Here is a 21,194-nt window from a genome sequence, read left to right as displayed (position 1 = left end):
TCAGTGGGTGTTTGTTCAATTTTATTACGTTGTATAGTTTCCAAAGTGGTTGCACTAATTTATACCCTCACCAGCAGTGTATGAGAGTTTGAGTTGCCACACACTCCCACCAATACTTAATATTGCCAGTCTTTTTAATATTAGTCATTTTAGTGGGTGTGTAGTGGTAGCTCATTGTGATTTAATTTGTATTTACTTTATGATTATCCCCTTTTCAGATGCCAATTTTTAAACTTGAAAAAACAATGACAGACTCACAAGAAATTGCGACAATGCAGAGATCCCACATATCTGTTACCCTGCTTCCTCCACCGATGATGACATCTTATATAACTCTAGTGTATTACCCTCTTTGCAAAAATATCTGTTCTTTTGCCTGTTTTTCTATTGGGTTTTCTAACTTATTCTTCCTGATTTGAATACCTTAGCAGTTAAAATAGTTTATATTTGCAAATTGTATAGAAACATATGACACTATGAGAACACACTGGTAGGGTCTTTTCCAGGGCCTTGGAGGCCTTAAGGTTTAAGCTGCATTAGCTTCAGGGTAAATCTGCCTTGTATTTAAATATTATTAAAGACCCCCCCTTCCCCCCCCAAAAAAGAGTTAGCTGATTTAGAATTGGGCTTTGGAATAATCCTTCTTTCTCTCAAGTACCTGACAGAGGTCATTACATATGCTGGGGTTTCTTCTCAACTTTTCTAATAAGCTAAAGACGCTGAGCAGTCTCTGGGGTTCAGGGTGTGGCTCCGGATGCTGTGGTCTTAGTTCTATGTACAACCACACACAGGCTGTGTGCAGAATTAACTGTGTTTATTATACTACACGGAGCAAAACGTAAGCACACTTAGGCATCAAAACTTAGAAGAATGGATGGCTATTTTATGTCCATGTTTACTTTACAGAACACCATCTGCTGAGCCATTCTGACAACATGCAGAGTGGCTAATCCACAGACCTTGAGCCCCGAACAGGAGCTGAAGCGTGTGCTTCTCATCGGAACCACATCAAATGTGTCTAAGTAGTTTTTTATCTAGGATTTGTTTTCTTTCGATTTTTTTTAAAGTTTAACCAAGCACTGGAGGAAGCATTTGACCTAATTATTTCATCTTCTACAGTTACACATGTATGTGTATATTAGTATTTTTACCCATCTATTTCATTGGAATAACAAACAGCTCCTATTTTTAACACACTGAGGTCCCCTTTCACATGGAAATCTCAAATCGTTTCATCAACTATTATTCACTAGTTTGCCTTTTCAACCTTAAATTTAACTAATGTTAATGCCTATTCTATGTCAGACACTGTTACCCAATGCTTGCACATTGCTGCCGGATCATCAGAGCTACCAGTTCCCAAGCACATAATGAAGTTACAGTTGAAACGAGTCTATTCTGGCCACTCCAGTGGGAGAGCCTTATTCACGTCTTTATTTATTTATATTTCACATTATTAATCTGCAGGGTACAGTTATAGATTTATATAGATTTTTGTATACAAAATGAGATTTTGTTGCCTGTATTTACATATCCCATCTAGAATTTAACTATTAAAATAATATTCTTGGAGGGGGTAGGTATAGCTCAGTGACAGAGTGAATGCTTAGCTTGCACAAGATCCTGGGTTCAATCCCCAGTACTTTTATTTAAAAGATTTTAAAAAACAAACCTAACTACGTCCTTCTCTAAAAAAATTTAATTAATTACTTTAATTAAATAAAAGTGAAATAATATTTTTTGGAAGGGTGGGGAGGCATACAGGTGATTAAATTAGGAACTGTTTTTGGCAAAAGTTGGCGGAGAAGAGAGAAATTTGTGGTTTGCCCTCCAGTATCTGTATCTCAATAACATTTATATGCACACAAAGCCATTCATAGTGTTGTTTTTCTTAAAGAAGATTCAAACAATAAGGAACGAGAGCTAAAACCTAGGCTTACCTGTCGTACAAGCGTAGTCGCTGTTGTTCTCTGTGTGCTGTGAACATAGCAGTTGCATCTAAACGTCTTCTGATACCACATACTTATTTCCTTAAGCAGAGGTGTACAAAATACGGCCTTCGATCTGTAGACTCAATAACAAGAAAAATGAACTAGAGGTAGAGGCCCAGGCGCTTGTTAACTTCAAGGCCAGTACAGCCCTGAAAGGTTTGAGAGGCTGATCGTAGGTCATATGTGAGTTCCTCTTTCTGAGGAAAAACAGTGTCTCAAACATTTCCTGGACATGGAAAATGCTTAGAAAATATTTGATGCTTTGAGTGCAAATACTGAACCTGGAGTGCTTTCAGTGCCCTGGGGGGGAGACGTGGTGCCTAGATGGGGCCAGGAACGGAGGCTCTGCTGATGCGGGCGAGGTCTTCACGCCACTGCGTCCAGACAGGGCCGATTCAGGAGTGGTTGCAGCCAGGAGATGATGCTCACTTTTTCATTTGGAAAATGTTGAAGACTCATTTGAGATATAGAAATTGTGCTAACACGTGACCTTTTGGACTCCTCAGATACTGTGGACCCACGAAGCATTTTTGCCTCAATCCTTTCCTGCATCAGTCAGAAGTCAGATGATTCTTCTTTGGCACCAGAGGAAGAGGCTCAAGACACAGAGCCCTGCAGCCCATGCTTCCCAGGACACAAAAATGCAGAAGCACCTGGTACTGTTAATATCCACCACTATTCAGTAATACGCATATATTGTGTTCCTGGAGCTGTTCTAGTTGCTGCCAATCTCCCCTGCGCTCCTGGTGTGACTGAGAATTGCTGCATTAAAAAGAGACAGGTACTTCTTCATGTAGAATCCTGTGTTCATAAGTTGTACTGAAAAGCAGTTATTCTGAAATGTGGAAACAGCTTCTCCCCACAAGGGCTTTGCTGCCCAGGACAAAAGACAGTTTTGTTTTGTTTTTTTTCCAAGTCTATGCAAGTTTCTCTCATTTCTAGTCCCACATTCTTGATAGGAACTCTCACAACCCAAAGTCCGCATTGCCTTCAGTGGACAAATATAACCACAGCTATTGTCGAGCACTTATTATTTCATTTAAGCAGTAGAAGAAAACTATAGGAGGGAATGCATTTCCCATTTTGCAGACAAGGAAACTGAGGCCAGGAAAACTCAAGCATCTTGAGCAAGTTCACAAAGTTAAATGAAAAATAGGTCCAGGATTCCCTGCTTTGTCTGAACTCAAGTCTATGGAATTTCTACTATTGCAAAAAAAAAAAAAAAAAAAAAATCTTGATGTAGAATTGACATAAATTCTGATAAGTAACTTCCTTGAACCTTGCCCCTCCAGGCCAAGCACCTCCAATCCATCTTTTTAAGACATATTTAGAGACACCTTCTCTAACCTGGTCACTGTCTTCTAGACCTGCTTGAGTTTGTCAAAGGTCTTACTGGCGCCAGAACAAAATGCAGTGCTCCAACTGTGTCTAAAGGGTGTAGGGAAGACTCCTGACCTCCCTTGGAAGGGACACGATGCTGAGAAACAGTAAAGGTCAGATTCAGAGCGCAGTGCTATGTGCGTGAGGGTCCCCAGTGCACGCAGCGCTTATACCTCCATCGCTGCAGCCAGCTATGATGTTAGCTCTTAGACCCTGGTTCTGTTCTTCCCATACAGGGTCTGCACTCAATACAGCTCTGCTGCCTTACTTAACACGGTGCTCACCAAGCAGGTCTTCCTGCACTCCCACTCCTGTGTGGTTCATCCAGGGGGATATGCTGGACATTTGAAGGCTCTGACTTGTATGGTGTCAGTCTGTTCTGGGCTCTGCTCATGCTGACGTCCTGCAGGAGAGAAGAGAAGAGAACAAGGCTGACAGCATTCACTCCATTCTCTTTCCAGCTCTGTCTTCTCTGATCTCTCATCATCCTCAGCTTTCTGACTTCAAGATGATGTTATTTACTACAACACACCACTCCTTTCGCTGTCCTTACTATGCTTGTTTCTTCAACAAACAGCGGAGGGGGAAGAATTAAATCTCTCTGTCGACAACATGGAAAGCATCATGAGTCTCACGGAGAAGGTGGGGATTCAGCAGAGGCGCTGTGTCCAGCACACACCCACGTTCCTGCCTCTTGCTCCACAAAGACCCAACCCGTACCTCTCCTCTTCCGTAGAACCTCTCCTGACTGTCCGCCACCCTCACCCCCAGCAATTTCTCCCTCTCCTAGCTTGTGTGTAAGATGATACAAGACCCTTGAGGCCAGAGACCTTGGTCTAGAAAATTACACCCCTGCCGTATGCTCTCTCTGTTTGTTGGTGCTAACTTTATGGAAGGCTGGGGTCTTCTGAATCATTACCCGCTGGGGTTTCACTGAGGCCATCCTGATGGTTGCCCTAACAACAAACCACCTCGGTCCTACTGGCAGAATGTATTTTAGTACAAACAGGTAATGTTTTTTCAGGCCGTGGATAAAGTTTGATAAGTGCTCATTTATAAACAAAGCGGTGGAAACTAAAAGGGAAGCTCAATCCCAGAGACAAGACTTTGGGACCTTATCGTGAGAGTAATTCTTTGGAGATTGGGCCACTATTATGGGATCCTGAGATCTCTGTAAAAACCAAACCAAACCAAACCAAACAAGATTTGCTTTGCTGGGTGTGGAAAAGCTTTAATATAATTAATAATGTGGATTGCTGCTTTTTCAGAAATAAACTGCACTCTTCTGTGAATTTTGGATTAAATATATGAATATATGGAGTCATTTTAAAGGTTCTATGCGTTAAGAGCAGTAAGAGAGAAGGGAAATCCACGCGGTCTGTGAGAGCAGGGGGTGGCTGTCACAGTGAGGGAGTCTGGCACTTGGTTTCCACACTTTCTGTACTGGCTCTGGGACCTGAGGCAGGTCCCTCTCTGTGGTTCTGTTTTCTCAACTCTAAAATGAAGGCATTACATTTCATGACATCCACTGTCATTGCCAACGGTAAAATCCTGTTGCTGAGCTCTTCTTCCAAGAGAGAAGGGACTTCATTTTCCCTTCTACATGTCTTTAATTTCAGCTGAACTCATGCCTGGAAATGGTGCAATAAAAAGATAGTCCTTTCTCTTTCTCTCTCTCTCATCCGTTTGTTACATACATAGAAAATGTCTGTTATCCACGCTTTCTGAGTTTAGAAAAGTGATTTTTACTATGCCTTTTCCTTACTGAATTTCTAAGAGTAGGACACCTGAAATTAAAATAAGCTTATTAAAGATAGATTGTCTCAAATTGTCCTTTTGTCTACTATTTTTTTTAATCCCCTAGATGGCTTTTGATAAATAACCTTGGGAAATCATTAAAGAGATGAAACGCTCTCTCTCATTGTCCCAGGTTCTCTGTATGGAGGATGACAAAGTTTTATGAAAAGGGATGTTCAATGAACTCTGGGTACATGAATGGCTTTGAATTCATTTCCCTAGTTTCTGTTCTCTTTGAATGTATATTGTAAACAGTGGGGACACAAGAATTCTCATCAACATTATGAGCCAAAACAAATGATCAGGTTACACCTGTTTGGCTTACACTACCTTGGAAACCACTCGACTCCATTCTCCTCAGCTTAAAGCACTAGTTCCCTCCCAGGGAAACAATATAATCAACTCATGACTTTTTTAATCGCCTGAGCAACAGACTGGCTCTCTTCTTAATCTCCACGTCTGGGTCAAGAGGTAAGTTAAGCTTTCGTTCGCTTACGGTCGCATCTGTTTCTTTAACGGGGGAAGGCCATTTTTTGCTATTGGGGAGTCATTACCTCTTTCCAAGAAGCTTCTGTCAGAGAAGGTGTCCTAATTATTACAAACCTAGACATACTGCTGTGCAGTTTTGTGCCCCATCACAGGTGCCCTTTCTGGATGAGCTGCCGCTCTGAAAAGTTCTCCATTTGGAATGTGGGAGTGACGAGGGCTTTGGGAGGCCATGGCCAGGTCAGGAGCCTGGCCCGAGGACAGGGTGTGGGCTGATGTAAGTGAGGTGATGGGGGTACAGGTCAGGACCTTTCAGTGGCCCTTTCTGTGTGGCCTGAGGACAATCTTTGCACTGTGCCTAAGAGAGAATCCTCTGAAAACGCCACTCTTTATTCATACAGGAAACTGAAATACCAGGCCAGTGGTGTGTAGGTACACACGTCAGCCTGGGTGGGCACTGCTCTACTCAGCACTGCGCATCGACCTTCAGTACTGACCATCCATGTTTTCAATGTAAAATATAAAATTAGATCTAAAATAATTTTACATCTACAGGCTAATCCTTAGACTTCTGGCTTTTATGCAATTAAATGTATAAAAGGAAAACCAAAAGTCACAAAACCAATAAATTAAATGAAAATTCAGTAAAGTTTAGTGGACAAAAGAGGTCACTTTGCTGAAATGAAATTGCTCCTCATTGAGAGAATGAGATTCTGACTGCAGAGCTCAGGTGATGGGCCCGCCTGCCACACCAGGGCTGGTCCAGGCTGCTTCTTCCAGCCTTGGTCTTCGGTCTGGCCACTCGCAGCCTAGTTCATGCTGCCCTCCCCGTGGCTTCACAGGGCTTTCTCTTGAGCACAACCCATGGTCTGTGGGCACTCGTAGGCCTAGCTGATTGAAGTTCTGCAACTTGGTTCCAAGGTGATTTTAAACATGATGTAAATATCAGAGGTCAACAACATTTTCTGCAAAAGGCCTGATAGAAAATATTTTAGGCTTTGAGAGCTGTTGTGTCTCTGTTACAACTACTTAACTCTGCCATTTTGGGGTGAAAGCAGCCATAGACAATAGTCAATGACTGGGCACGGCTGTGTCCCAAAAAACTTTATTTACAAAACATCTGGTGGACTGGATTTGGCCTGAAGGCTATGTAGTTTGCCAAACTCTGGTAAATACGAGCACTAAGTCTCAGGGCAGCCCTTGTCATCCAGCCTTGCTTTTATTTGTTTAAAGATCAGAAAAACACACACACAAACACACACACCAACTTCTCAAAGACTCCTGAGAATCTAACAACAGACCCTCAGAGGCCACAGATCCTGGTTTGAGAAATTCTCTGCTTTTGGGATTTTCCAAATAGGCTCTCTCTAAAAATGAAAGTGCCTTATATTCGAACAAGGGGTTAAAGACTTCACTAGTGTTAGCGGTGAAAAGAGAGAGAGAAAACTTTTCTTTAGGGGTTAAAGATAATTTGTGATGATTTGTGTGCAAGTAGGGCAGAGATCAGGCCCAGGGGCAGATGGACACCAGTCCTGCAGGACAGTCCTTCTGCGGGATTTTCTGCTGATTATTAGGAGTCATGGGCAAGCCGCTTCCCTCTCTGAGTTTCAATTTCTTCATCACCGCATTGAGGGTCATACCACACCCGGTGCCTATGGCAGAGGATGGGGTGAGGGTCTAGTGAGATGCTGTGAGATGTTTCTAAAGTGGTCCAGCGCTACCTGAGCACAGGTGCTGTTATCACTGAGACGTGAAAGGAGCTGGGGTGGAGACTAATGGCTTTTTCAGGGCTTGTCACTGGTGGTCTGTGGGGCATTGGAAATCCATTGTCCCATTAACACAAGTTTCAAAACAGCACTTCTTGGTAATTACAGAGCAGGTCTCCAGCTCCTGGCTTCTCAGACAGTGTTTGTGGCCATTTGGAGCACACAGAGGGAACTTGTTTGCTGACGCCTGAACCACACAAGAAGTGAAGACCCCTATTCCTTAAAAAAATGAAAACAGACTTACCCTGTGACCCAGCAATCCCACTCCTGGGCACATACCCAGAGGAAACTCTAAATCAAAAATATACATGTCCCCAGTGTTCATGGCAGCGTTATTCACAATAGCCAAGACATGGAAGCAACCTAAATGTCCATCAAAAGATGACTGGATAAAGAAGCTGTGGTATATTTATACAATAGAACACTACCCAGCCATAAAAAATAATAAAATAATGCCATTTGCTGCAACATAGATAGACTTGGAGATTGTCATTCTAAGTGAAGAAAGCCAGAAAGAGAAAGAAAAATACCATATGATATCACTCATATGTGGAATCTAAAAAAAAAAGGTGGGGGGAGACAAATGAACTTACATACAAAACAAAAACAGACTCACAGACATAGAAAACAAACTTATAGTTAACAGGGTGGTAAAGGAGGGTGGGGAGGGATAAACTGGGAGTTCAGGATTTGCAGATACTAACTACTATACATAAAATAAACAACAAGGTCTTACCATACAGCACAGGGAACTATATTCAATACCTTGTAATGGCCTATAATGAAAAAGAATAGGAAAAGGAAAATATATATGTATATATATAAATGAATCACTATGCCATATACCAGAAATTAACACATTGTAAATCAACTATACTTCAATTTACCCAAAAAAAAGCCTCCTGTGTGGGGACAAGTTACTGGCGTGCCAATGGCGCATCCTGCAACAAGGAAAGGACAGGCACTCTGGTTCTCAGGCCCAAAGTTTCAAAGGCCAGATGTATTGTTAGTTCATCCCGAGTTGAGTCAGCGCTAAGGGACTCATCCACATTTACCAAGCCTGGGGGAGCCTGATTTATAAAGCACCTCTCCAGGGACTGGAACTCTTGTATCGAATCTCAAGAGAACTTCCTTGAACAGTTTAAGGAAACTCAGCAAGAAAATGATTACTCAGAAAGTTGCTTGATAATTTGGAGTAGTGAGAATCAAATGACTGCAACAGACGTTTGATCCAAGATGCAGAGAAGCTAGATGCATCAGCTGTCCTTGCACCTTCCAGATGGTTACTGGGACCCATTGTTTGAACCGAAGACCTGCAAACGTCTTCACCAGCTCTGGCACTAGCTTGCATGTTTGCCATAGGGGTTGTCCCAGAAAATCCAGGATCCTCGGTTGCAGAAGAGAGAGTGGTGTCCGCATGTTACAGCGTTCTCTCCATGCAGAGAGCTATGTAAACTCTGAGCAGGTCTATGCAGTTTCTGTTCACCTCTCTTTCACGCAGAGCTCTGAGTGAAATCTTTACTGAGAGGTTTGGACTGGAGGTAATCTGGGGAGTCACTGGCCTGTAATGTAGAGGCAAGAAAGATCAAAGAGAATTCACCACATGATTTTCCCACATGGTAACCCTCCAGACGTATATTGATTGGCTTGATTTGTAAATGTTGATTGTAGAAACAGCCTTCTTCAATTGTTATAAAAACATATGCACATGAAACAGTGGTGGCTCTCTGATTTCCCAGTGTTTCTGTATTAGGTTTATTTTTTTTTTCAGATTTAATTTTGTAGGCTCTTATTGTAAAAAATGTGGGCAATACAGGAAATCATTAAAAATCATATAAGAACTTTTTTCACTGATACATATTATTATCAATATTATCGATATTTTGTTATGCTTCCTTGTATCCCTATTTCTACTCCCTATATAAATAGCTCTCTTTAAATGTTCAGCTTATAAGGGAAGCCCTATCGTTCCCTTATATTCCAAATAAACTTCCTTCTACCCACATTTTTGGGGACAATTTTTCAATGTGGTAAAATACATATAACATAAAATTTCCCATTTTAATAAGTTTTAAGTGTACAATTCATTGGCACTAACTGCATTATCAGTATTGTGCAACCATTGCCACTATCTAGTTCCAAAACTTTTTCAACCCCAGACAGAAATTCTGTAACCATTAAGCAATAAATCCCCATTCTCCCTTCCTTCTAGTCCCTGGTATCTCTATGAACTTGCCTGTTCTAAATACTTCATGTAAGTGGAATCACACAATATTTGTCCTTTTGTGTCTGATTTATTTCAATTACTGTAATGTCTTCAAGGCTCATTCTTGCTGTAGCCTATATCAGGACGACTTCATTCCTTTATAGGACTGAATACTATTCCATTGTATGTGTATACCACATTTTGTTTATCCTTTCCTCTGTTGATGTAACTTGGGTTGTTTCCCACTTGGTGGCTGTTGAGAATAATGCATATGCAATAATTGGCATACGATATTCTTTGTGTTTTTGAGTCCCTGTCTTCAACTTTTTTTCTATATCTCTAAAAGTGGAATTGCTGGGTTATATGGTAATTCTATGTTTAGTTTTTTGGGGAACTGCCAAACTGTTTTCTGCAGTGGCTGCACCATTTTACATTCCCACAAGTTTTGTATAAGGGTTCCAATTTCTCCACATCCTTGCAAACATCCTTGCCTTATCCACATCCTTGTCATGTCAATTATACTCATCCTAGTAAGTGTGAAATGGTATCTCACTGTAGTTTTGATTTGCATTTTCCTAATAACTAATCGATGTTGAGCATCTTTTCATGTGTGGATTGGCCTTCTGTATAGCTTCTTCAGAGAAATATCTATTCAAGTCTTTTGCCCATTTCTTAAATTGAGTTGTCTTTTGTTGCTGAGTTTTAGGAGTTCTTTACATATTCTGAGTATTAAACCCTTACCAGATATAGGACTTAAACATATTTTTCCTCATTTTGTAAGTTGTCTTTTCACTTTCCTGATAATGTCCTTTGATGAACAAAAGTTTTTAATTTTGATGAAGTCCAATTTATCTATTTTATTTTCCTTTTTTGCTCTTGCTTTTGGTGTCATGTCTAAGAATCCATTATCAAATCCAATAAAAGTTTACCCTATGTGTTCTTCCAAGAATTCTATGATTTTAGCTCTTATATTTAGGTCATCTATCTATTTTTAGTTAATTTTTAAAATGGTGTTGCGAAATGGATCCAGCATCATTCTTTTGCGCGTGGAAATCTGCTTGTCCCAGCACTTTCTTCTCACTCCCACTTTTAATTTAGATCAAATGTTTAAGGAAAATTTGCGATTTCCGAAATTATTCCTGATACTGGGAATACTGAATATTTTACTTTCTGAAAATATTTGAGTTTTCCAAACTAAATTCCTGTGCAGGTAACTGCCACTTCTTAAGAGAAATGAGAAAGTCATAGGGTAACCTGAACATTAAATTGTTAAGAGGAAAGTCTTTAAAAATTGGGCTTATTCCTTGGTGATTTGAGAAAAGGGATCAATTAAAGACCCTTTTGATAAATAAGGAGACAATCTATATTATTAAGAGATAAAAATGTTGAGCTGATGAGCTGATGACTTCACTGCTTTCAAATGCTTCAAGGGATATTATTAGGAGATTCCAAGATATTATCCACATTCACAGGAACAGAGCTAGAGGGGAAAAAAAAAAAAAAATATATATATATATATATATATATATATATATATATATATATATATATATATATAAAATAATAATATATATATATATAATTTACCTTGCAATTGGAAAGACTTCACTTTAGCACCAAGAAAAGGTTTTTAATGACAAAATTGAAAATTATAATAATAATGTGTATTGAGCACGTACCACGTGTCAATCTCTTTTGAGCTCCATGAAGTGGGTACTGCTATGGACTTGAACCCACAGAGTCCAACACTGTGCCCAGGCTCTTATTCACTGAGCTGAAGCACCTCTGTTACAAATGAACCAATGTTAGAACACTCCTCCCTTCTGAGAAAAGCCATTGCCTTTCCATTAGCAGAGAATTTCAAAATAAAATGGACATTTATCAGTCAAATGAAATTCACCGTCCTGACACACTTGATGGCCCCAGTCTTCTGATTCTATTCAAACATTAGTCACTTTCTCACTATTTTTCTTTTTGGAAAAACAGAAAGATAATCTCTTGCCCTTCTCCCTTCTCCAAAATGTCACACAGGGTGCTTTTAAATGTGTTGTAACATTACGTAAACACCCTCCTAAGTAATATGGACAAATGCCCAATGACACATGTCATGGGGACACATAATACCTTCTTTCCCTGTTTTTAATCTTTGGGGCTTTGTTTTAATAATTCATGGAGACTTAACCTTTCAGGTGGATTTGAGAATGCTTTTTATTTAATACAATTTTGTTTGTGTTCTGAAAACCAAGGACATTGAAGTATTTGTTCCCTGCTGAATAGGGCATTATATACGTGTGTCTTTGTTTTCTCTGAAAGCACCTCTTAACCTTCATACGTCTCCTCAGGGCTCTAGCATGTGGGCTTGTTACATATTGTTCCCTCTGTAAGAGACAATGTGATGTGCTCTGACAGGAATGCTGTTATAACAATATCCCAATTTTCTTAACCCCCTGGCTCCCCTCACATCATCATTTCCATGATACTCCTTTGGCTGAGTCTATGGAGAAAACAAGAAATAATTCATCTTTGTAATAGGAGCCAGGACTTGAAATGGCACAGTTTTCTCCTAAGAAATCACCAAGTATATTAGTGGCAGACGTGGCGCTCAGCCCACATCTTCTGATCATAGTAGAGAGTAAAGAACAGTGGTTTTCAACTGGAGAGATTTTGTTTCATCTCCCCAGTGTACTTTTGGAAACGTCTGGAGACATTTTCGGTTGTCACAAATGGGGTGGGAGGTGATGCTACTGACATCACCTGTCAACTGGTAGGGGCCAGGGACACTGCTAAACATCCTACAATGGACAGGACAGCTGCTGGAACAGAGCATTGTCCAGCCCAAAATGTCACTGGTGCCACTGTTGGGAAACTTTGTTTAAGAGTAATGGAAACTGGACTTGAACCCTGCCCTGCATTTTACTTTGTGACCTTGGGAAGTGGCTTCATTTTTCAGAGTCTGCTTTCTCATCTGAAAGAACAACACAACTGCCACCAAAAACGAACAAAAAGAGCTGTTCAGAGGTGGACAAAGAAAACTAAGGTGACACAGTAATCTGGATCAGAATTACAGAACGAGCAGTAGAGTAGTGGGAAAGTCAAGGCTGAAAGAGTTTCGAAAACACAAGGGCAGGCGGCAGTGTCAAATGGCACTGAACAATTAAATGAGACGTGGTGTCCAGAAGGCTTGGTAGCTGAGAGAGTGCTAACTTTAGCATGAAAAGTTAAGTGCAGTGCTGAGAAGAAAAACTAGACTCAGTGAGATGATAGATGAATAATAGTTGAGGAAATGGAAATAGAGGATAAAGACAGAGGCTGTCAGAAAGACAAGCTGTGAAGATCTCCCCCACTAAGAACAGACAACACGTAAGCACATTTATATGCTTAGAGGAAGGGGACAGTGGATGTGAAGATACAGTACAGAAGAGGGAAAATGGGTAGACCAAGAACGGGATGTAGGGCTGGAACGATTGTTTTAAGGCGAGAAGAGACCATCCTCTCCCTCCAAACTGGGTAAAGAAAGTAAGTGGGGCATGGAAGTCAGCAGACCGGGAGGGATGAAAGCGCATGAGTTCGAGGAAGTTCATAGCGGAGAGCCTCACTTTTCACTATCAAATTGTAGGCCAGCTGCTGGTACGAGATACAGGACATAAGAGGAGGGAGGGGCAGGGAGTAACCTTTAAGGACTGGGGAGGGGCAATGACAAATTAGAGAAAGTTAAGTAGAGACCACAGCTTCAGTATGTGGAATCTAACAAATAATACAAATGAATTTATTTACAAAACAGAAACAGACTCACAGACATAGAAAACAAACTTATGGTTACCAAAGGGGAAAGGGAGGGAGGGATATATTAGGAGTATAAGATGAACAGATACTACTATTTATAAAATGGATAAGCAATAAGGATTTACTGTATAGCACAGGAAACTAAGCAGTGTCTTGTAATAACCTATAATAGAAAATAATCTGAAAAAATATAACTGAATCACTTTGCTGTACACCTGAAATTAACACAATATTGTAAATCAACTATACTTCAGAAACAATAATAAAGCATAAAAAAGAAGAAGCTGGCATGGGAGGGATATCCCAAGGTACCAAAGTCACCTTGGGATTCATACCTAATTCTTTCTGGATCAGACACAGAGCTCCAACCATTCTTGGAGAGAAGAAACAGATTAGAAGGATTTATTTGAAAATGGGACAGCATGTTTGGGATGACCGACCAAACTCCAAATTAAACCGAGCATGGAATCATTCATGTCCCAGGGGCCAGTGGTGTCATCTGCTTGTATGAAAGTGAGATTATCCTATGGAATTCTTAGAAAGCCCTCAACATCCAGGGTTGTAACAATGCAGGAGTTCAAGTTGATCTTCCATAATGCCATCATCTACAAGTGAGACAGTGGAAATGATCAGTGGAATAGGAGTAAAGGAATCATGATGAAACTGCTTTCTTTTGCAGCATCTTGCCTTCTTTCGAACCTGAGTCATGAGCTGGTTGTTCCTCAGAGACCTCCTAAGTGGGGTAAATAAGTACTCCACAGGGATCGGACGGATTTGGCTGGCTGTTGTGTTCATCTCCCGTTTGCTGGTCTACATGGTGGCAGCAGAACACGTGTGGAAAGATGAACAGAAAGAGTTTGAGTGCAACATTAGACAGCCCGGCTGTGAAAACGTGTGCTTCGACTACTTCTTCCCCATCTCCCAGGTCAGACTTTGGGCCTTACAACTGATCATGGTCTCCACGCCTTCGCTGCTGGTGGTTCTACATGTGGCCTATCGCAAGGGGAGAGAGAAAAGGCACCGAAAGAAACTCTATGTCAGCCCTGGCACCATGGATGGGGGCCTGTGGTACACTTATCTCATCAGCCTCATTGTTAAGACTAGTTTCGAAATTGGCTTCCTGGTTTTATTTTACAAGCTGTATGATGGCTTCAGGGTTCCCTACCTGGTGAAGTGTGATTTGAAGCCGTGCCCCAACACGGTGGACTGCTTCATCTCCAAACCCACGGAGAAGACAGTGTTCATCCTCTTCTTGGTCGTCACCTCATGCCTGTGCATTGTGTTGAATGTCACTGAACTGAGCTTTTTGATTCTCAAATGTTTTCTTAAGTGCTGTCTCCAAAAATACTACAAAAGACTTAAGTCCCCAGTGTGTGAGTGCCACAACCTCAGACATGTTAAATGTGGTGAGATGGGGGCCCCTCCCCTACTCCAGAAGCACCATTCAGACTCAGCCATGAGCGCACCCCAGGGGGCTGAAACTAAGCTGCCCTGTGACACCCAAGAGGGTTAAACAAAGGAAACCTGCCTCCTTCTTAAGCAAGACCTAGGACTCTGGAAAACAAAAGATGTCAGCCTTAATGTCACTAGGGGGGAATTTCTTAAATTTTCAACATGTGCTCAGTTGTACATTCTAGACAGAGGTCTCATTGTTTGGTTATAGGGTTTATGTGGATACATGGGTCGTGTCTGGATAGTTAATTGCGAGTTAGTCTGAAGAAACCGAACTAACAGCATTCTTCTAAGTGCTTAGATGTGTCAATTGGAAAATATAAAAAGTGACACTTCTGACAAATGTGTGGCCTGTAAGCAAGAATGGAGGTGCTGGCAATCTTTCCAAAGTGGCAGCCAAGGCTCCACTCACTCAGCCCGACTCAGTCTTTGCAGAGAAAGACTACGGTGAGGGCAGGAGAGCAGCCAACCAGGGCACACAGAAGTACATTCAGTGAGAAGGCCCAGCTTGGGGAAGGGACCACAGAGCCCAGGACCCTTTGCAGCCTAGGTGTCCCTGGATATAAGTGGGATGCAATCCAACGTTTAGTGGTCTCCAAGTGAAATACCAATATTATTGGGAGATACCCACTTAAGCCTAAACTAGCCGACATCTGAAAGGGTCACTCCAGAGTCACGAGGGAAGGCAGGACCCACAGAAGGAAGCACATTGATAGGGAGGGAGCAGGAGCGGGGAAGGACCCAGAAAAAGAATATGCCCACCTGATAATGACTGAACACTTATCTTTAACCATAGAACATTGACATACTTTGTAAATTTCCATGTCACTGGACTTTTTAATAAGCAGGAATTCATAATGTACTATTTGTCATAGTTTGACTACAATTTACTAGTATATCTCCCTCTAGAATAGATAATAAGATGTGTACTGTGCTGTCATATTGGTGCAAAAAAATGTTTAAAAAGATGTTTATTATCACTTGATTTGAAGACTGTGGCTTTCTTTTACTTTCCTACTGAAAAAAAAAAAACTACAGGTACATTCTCCTTGGATTTAATTCTCTAACATATGCACACTTCTTCAGGATGAAAATGAAGTGGTTCTGAGGTATTATTTGGCTGTCATTGATACCGTGTTACTTGGGTGCACTGGGCATGATTATTCTGTGAAATAAAACTTGTTCTGACAGTTTTAGAATAGGATTTGCAACCCTGCTTGGTAAAGATAGCTCTGAAATCATTCTTCCCCACTGGGATTTTTTTAAACGAGAAGTCAGCACATAAAAATGTAATTTTAACTAAAACCAATTATGTCATGTCTTCCGTGGTCTGCCCTCTTTAACCTAAAATGTCTCATTTCAGTTCATGCATAATGAAGGTGATTTGTGTCATGACACAGCCCACAGGGGTCATAATCTGTCTTAGCAACTGTGTCCCAGACAGCAGAGAGGACGTGAACTTTGTGGTTTTCCCCTTCCTCCGGTTACATTGCAGATCACTGCGGGACTCACGCACTACGTCCACTGCTCTGCACCATGTGACGTGAAAAAGCCAGCCTTCACAAACACAGATAACCAGTGAAGACTTACAGGAATATGTTTTGTTTTTTTTCCTACAGTAATAGGTGGTTAAAGAGGTTTAAGATTTTGAAGGCCCTGATCATGGCACGGAATCTAGAAAACAGGGTTTTAGTGCCCAGAACTGGAATGGATTCCAGGGAATTTTTCAGACTGAGGATGAATTTCCTGCCAAAATATTTCTAGGGACCTCAGCCTCTTCACATCAGTTAGGACTGCAAGCTCTGCTCAAGCTAAACAGATTGGTTAGATATCTACATCCTTGCGTGGAGGGGAGACTGAAAGGTAATGGGAGCCAGGGCCATGCATGGAGTTGTTTAGATAGGAAGGGGAATAATTTGGGACATAGGTCTAGGAAAAGCAGAATTAAAAATCACCGTTGGTCTTCCTGAAACCACGTTCTCCCCGTACCAGGCTTCCCAGATCACTGAACAAATGTCTTCCTAATTTCATTCAAGCCATTCCTGACTCAGTTATTTTGACTCCCTTGCACTGTCCCTCCAGATCTTACTGGTTACAGACTTTGTCCCTGGCCACAGGGTTTCTTCTGATTGGAGCTGGAGGGAAATTTTTTTCAGGTACCTAGACAAAGAATACCGAGGCCAGCAAGTGGTTATGGTTCCAATCTTCCCAAGGAAACTGAGCCAGTTTTCTTCAGACAGACAGACTGCAACAACTAGAGGGGAGCGGGAAAGGCAAAGACCTGAGGACGTTTGCACTCTTCACCCCTGCTGTCTCTGACGATGGCTCCACCCCTAGTTTCTGGAGTTAAGTTACATGGAAGATTAATTCCTCATTTTTGTTTAAGCTGGTTTAAATCGGGTTTCTGGGTTTTGCAACTGAAAGAGTCCTAATAAAATCATGTTCTTCATACATTTTCCCCCGTAGAATAGAAAAAAAGAGGTAGGACTCCTCTTTTGTATCAGCCTTTCCTTTTCAGGCTTCAAGCATCCTAACTTTTACACATGTGTACGTACAGAATGTTTGTGTAAATAGGAGGAAAGACGTGGAGGGAGGTCAACTCTGGTTACAATAAGAGAGGGAGAGAGAAAATTTTCTTTATAAACCTTTTTCATTGTTTCACATGTACTTTAGTTTTTAAATTTTTAATAAAGAAAATAAAGCAATAAAACCCCCAAAGTGCCCTGTGTCTTTTTCTAGCTCACATCCCCCAGCACATGCATGTAACATGCATGCATATTTCCTTAAATACTGATGCCAAATTATTCCTAGTTTACATTTCATTTTGTTTGTACAGTTAATGTGGCACAGAGCACAAAAGAGAGGGTACTTCACAGATCTGTGGACTGGTGAGGAAGGGAAGTGGGGGTGGGGCAGGTGGAGGCAAAAATGTCAGTGTTCAGTTGAATTTTGATGATAAAAACCCCAGGGGGGTGTTCTGGGAGAGACCTGCCAACAGCTCTTTAATATACAATTGGGTCTTTTCTCACAAAGCAAATCTTCCTTCAGCTGCAAAAGACATTGGTGACCGTGGGGAGTTGTGAGACCTGTCTGTTTCCATTGTGCCAGAGAGTCTGATAAACAACTTTCCTAGTCTGAGAAGATGAAGATGATCTTTTAAAATTCTGTTCTGTTCTGTTCCATACATTCTGTTTGAAAGTAAAGGGAAGTGAGTTCTGGGTGTTACCCAGATGAGACAACATTCCCATTTACGTACGAGTGAAGTTATCAGATCCTTCCCCAGATGTGGAGATTTTTCTATTAACAAAAAATGTTGTTCAGACAAAAATAATAAACGTAATTTGTTACCTTATTATCTTCATTATTTTTTTCAGACATTAATGCCTCCTGTTAGAGTAGAGATGGACAGAATGGCTGTGGTATAGGATTGGGGATGGATCTATTTGTCTGTGCAGAGTAACAGGCAGCTGAGGAAGTAGATTCCAGATTCCTATCTTGTGGGAAAAGGTCACTGTTAAAACTCTGCAGTAGATTGGGGCCAGAGGAGACAAATATTAAGCAATACAATGTCCACAGTCTTGCTATAAAAATGTCATTAACTAGATTGATGATCATCAATTCCCTGAAAGAAGTATCAATCACTAGGTTAGCCAATGCCTTCATTTAACAAGCATTTACCTCAAAGCAGAGTGAGTGCAGTAACTTAAGGCTTGACCTTCTGTGGAAGATTAGCAAACCTGATAAACCAATCTTCTTAGAGAAGATTGCCCCTAATGGCATTAATTTGATGATGACATTAAAACTACTGCCTGGCCAAGGTCAAGAATCTTGTCTTACTCACCTCTTCACATTCTTGCAGCCCCACAGCTTGGGTCCCTGGTACCGAAGAGCAGTGTTTCTGGGGAAAAATATCTTTGTGTTCCTCTCACCTCTTCCATCTACCCAATATTTATTCCTCCCTACATGAAAGTTCTGACTTTTGTTGGGGGTGGCAATGCGCCCAGCTTTTAAAAAAGTACATTTCCAAGTCTCCTTTGCATGTAGAGGTAGCAGTGTGAAAACTCTGTCAAAACAACAAGATGTTTTGACTGATGCTTCGGGGAGAATTCAAAAGTGGGGCTGACCTAGCTTGCGTGCTTCTAGGTCAAGGCTTGTTGTTATGTGAGAGACAACTTAACTTCTACCTGATGCAAGTCATTGACTCTCTTTTATTTATAGACAAAAACAGTTCCTAGTGATTCGGATGAAGACACAGAAGGCATGCTTATATCTACTGAAGACAAAAGACATTTCAGGATATTGAATGACAAAAGTGAAGCATGAGTTCAATAGAATTTTGTTCAGACCAAGTCAGGTGATACGGAACAAGTAATCATTCTGTATCAAGATTTAAATTTTAATATAAGACCAGGATTGATATTAGTTCATGACATAAAGTCCTTGGACTTTTAGCTGTCCATCACCTGAACATGAGCAAAGTGTAGTATGAGACTAATGAAAAAAAGTTTATTGAATCCTGTGTCACTAGCAGTTTGTGTCCAGACTATATGGGATGACTTTCCCAAAGCTTGGAAGACAAATAGCTTATGAGCCAAGATTTCAGAAACAGGACCAATGGGTGAACATCAAAGGGATAAAGATTTTTGCCTCATATAGAAATGTTCTATTAATTTGAACTGCCTCACAATTATATGATTGCCTGATAAAGCAGTGAGATGCCTAACACTGAAAGAGATGATCAAGAATATTGCTGGACTAGCACAGGGAACTCTATTCAATATCTTGTAGTAACCTACAATGACAAAGAATATGAAAAGGAATATATGTATGTGCATGTATGACTGAAACATTATGCTGTACTCCAGAAATTGACACAACATTGTAAACTGACTGTACTTCAGTGAAAAAAAAATATGTATGCAAAAAAAGGAGACTTTGTATTGGCTATATCACTATATAAACCTGATACCACAGAAAGGTCTCTGATTAATAGAGAATCACCTTAAAAAAACAAATTTCATGTACAATGACAAGAGAGCTCACTAAAACAATTTAGGCAGTTCCATAGAACTAGTTGTAAGATTTATCTTCTTTAAAATCATGGCATTATAGTGACATGTAAAAATAATCAATGTTTTATATGACTCCATTCTTCTTTTCTCCACCTTGGAAAATTCTAATTTCATTTCAAGGCTTGGATCAACTATTTCTACCAGAGACCAAATTTTTGATGTAAAATAGGGATAAATAATACCTATCTCCTAGATTGTTGAACAGATTAAATGAGATGACCCATGAAAAGCATTGCACATAGGGGTTACTTTTTAAAATGTCAGATATTGTAATTAACAATTCACAGCTTATAGCCATTATGGAAAATAGTATGGAGATTCCACAAAAAACTAAAAACAGACTTACCATATGATCCACCAATCCCACTCCTGGGCATATATCCAGAGGAAACCTTAATTCAAAAAGATACATGCACCCCAATGTTCATAGCAGCACTATATGCAATAGCCAAGACATGGAAACAAACTAAATGTCCATCAACAGATAACTGGATAAAGAAGTTTGGTATATTTATACAATGGAATACTACTCGGCCATAAAAATAATAAAATAATGCCATTTGTAGCAACATGGATGGACCTGGAGATCATCATTCTAAGTGAAGTAAGCCAGAAAGAGAAAGAAAAATACCATATGATATCACTCACATGTGGAATCTGAAAGAAGAAAAAAGAAGACACTAATGAACTCAACTACAAAACAGAAACAGACCCACAGACAAAGTAAATAATTTTATGGTTATGGGGGAAAGGGAGTGGGAAGGAATAAATTTGGGAGTTCAAGATTTGCAAATATTAACTACTATATATAAAAATAGATTTAAAAACCAAATCTAAAATATACTAATTCATGAATTTTAAAATAAATGCAAACTTCTTAAGAATTTTTTGTTATTCTACATCTAAAAATGTGATTATCTTGCTACTAATGGATCAAGTCATATAAAATGTCTGTTGAATATTTTATTATGTGTTTAATGCTGAAAAGCTTTCTGTTCTTAACTAGTGGAAGCTTTTGGCTTACGTTCAGGTTCAAATGATCAAGAATAATTATTTAACAGTTTTAAATATTTAGGAATTTTAATGTTATTTTCTGAATGTAAATATAAGATATGTTTCTTGAAGAAACTTGTAAAATACATCAAAATACGGAGAAATGAATAAAAACCACCTCGATGATCTGCGCCCCCCTCCCCCCCTCATTACCCGGCTTTATTATATCACTTCTCCCTATAGTATCTGCTGGTCCTTTTTTTTTTTT

At 40.2% G+C, this 21,194-nt stretch overlaps 1 protein-coding gene across 1 annotated transcript; it reads left to right on the top strand.

Moving 5' to 3' along the window:
• The first annotated feature begins 5,446 nt into the window (after positions 1 to 5,446).
• On the top strand, positions 5,447 to 17,553 carry GJB7 (gap junction protein beta 7). The gene is made up of 2 exons (XM_006178620.3): positions 5,447 to 5,639; positions 14,089 to 17,553. The coding sequence occupies exon 2, from the start codon at positions 14,116 to 14,118 to the stop codon at positions 14,920 to 14,922; it is 807 nt and encodes a 268-aa protein (XP_006178682.1). The 5' UTR covers positions 5,447 to 5,639; positions 14,089 to 14,115; the 3' UTR covers positions 14,923 to 17,553.
• Positions 17,554 to 21,194: the final 3,641 nt, after the last annotated feature.

The sequence above is a fragment of the Camelus ferus genome, chromosome 8, assembly GCF_009834535.1.
Source record: "Camelus ferus isolate YT-003-E chromosome 8, BCGSAC_Cfer_1.0, whole genome shotgun sequence".
Lineage (NCBI taxonomy): Eukaryota > Metazoa > Chordata > Mammalia > Artiodactyla > Camelidae > Camelus > Camelus ferus.
The sequence above is the reverse complement of the archived record's forward strand: the minus strand, read 5'-3'. Positions and strand labels throughout refer to the sequence as shown.

Coding starts and splice junctions, on each gene's coding strand:
- GJB7 (XM_006178620.3), top strand. CDS start 14,116: ATGAGCTGGTTGTTCCTCAGAGACCTCCTAAGTGGGGTAAATAAGTAC.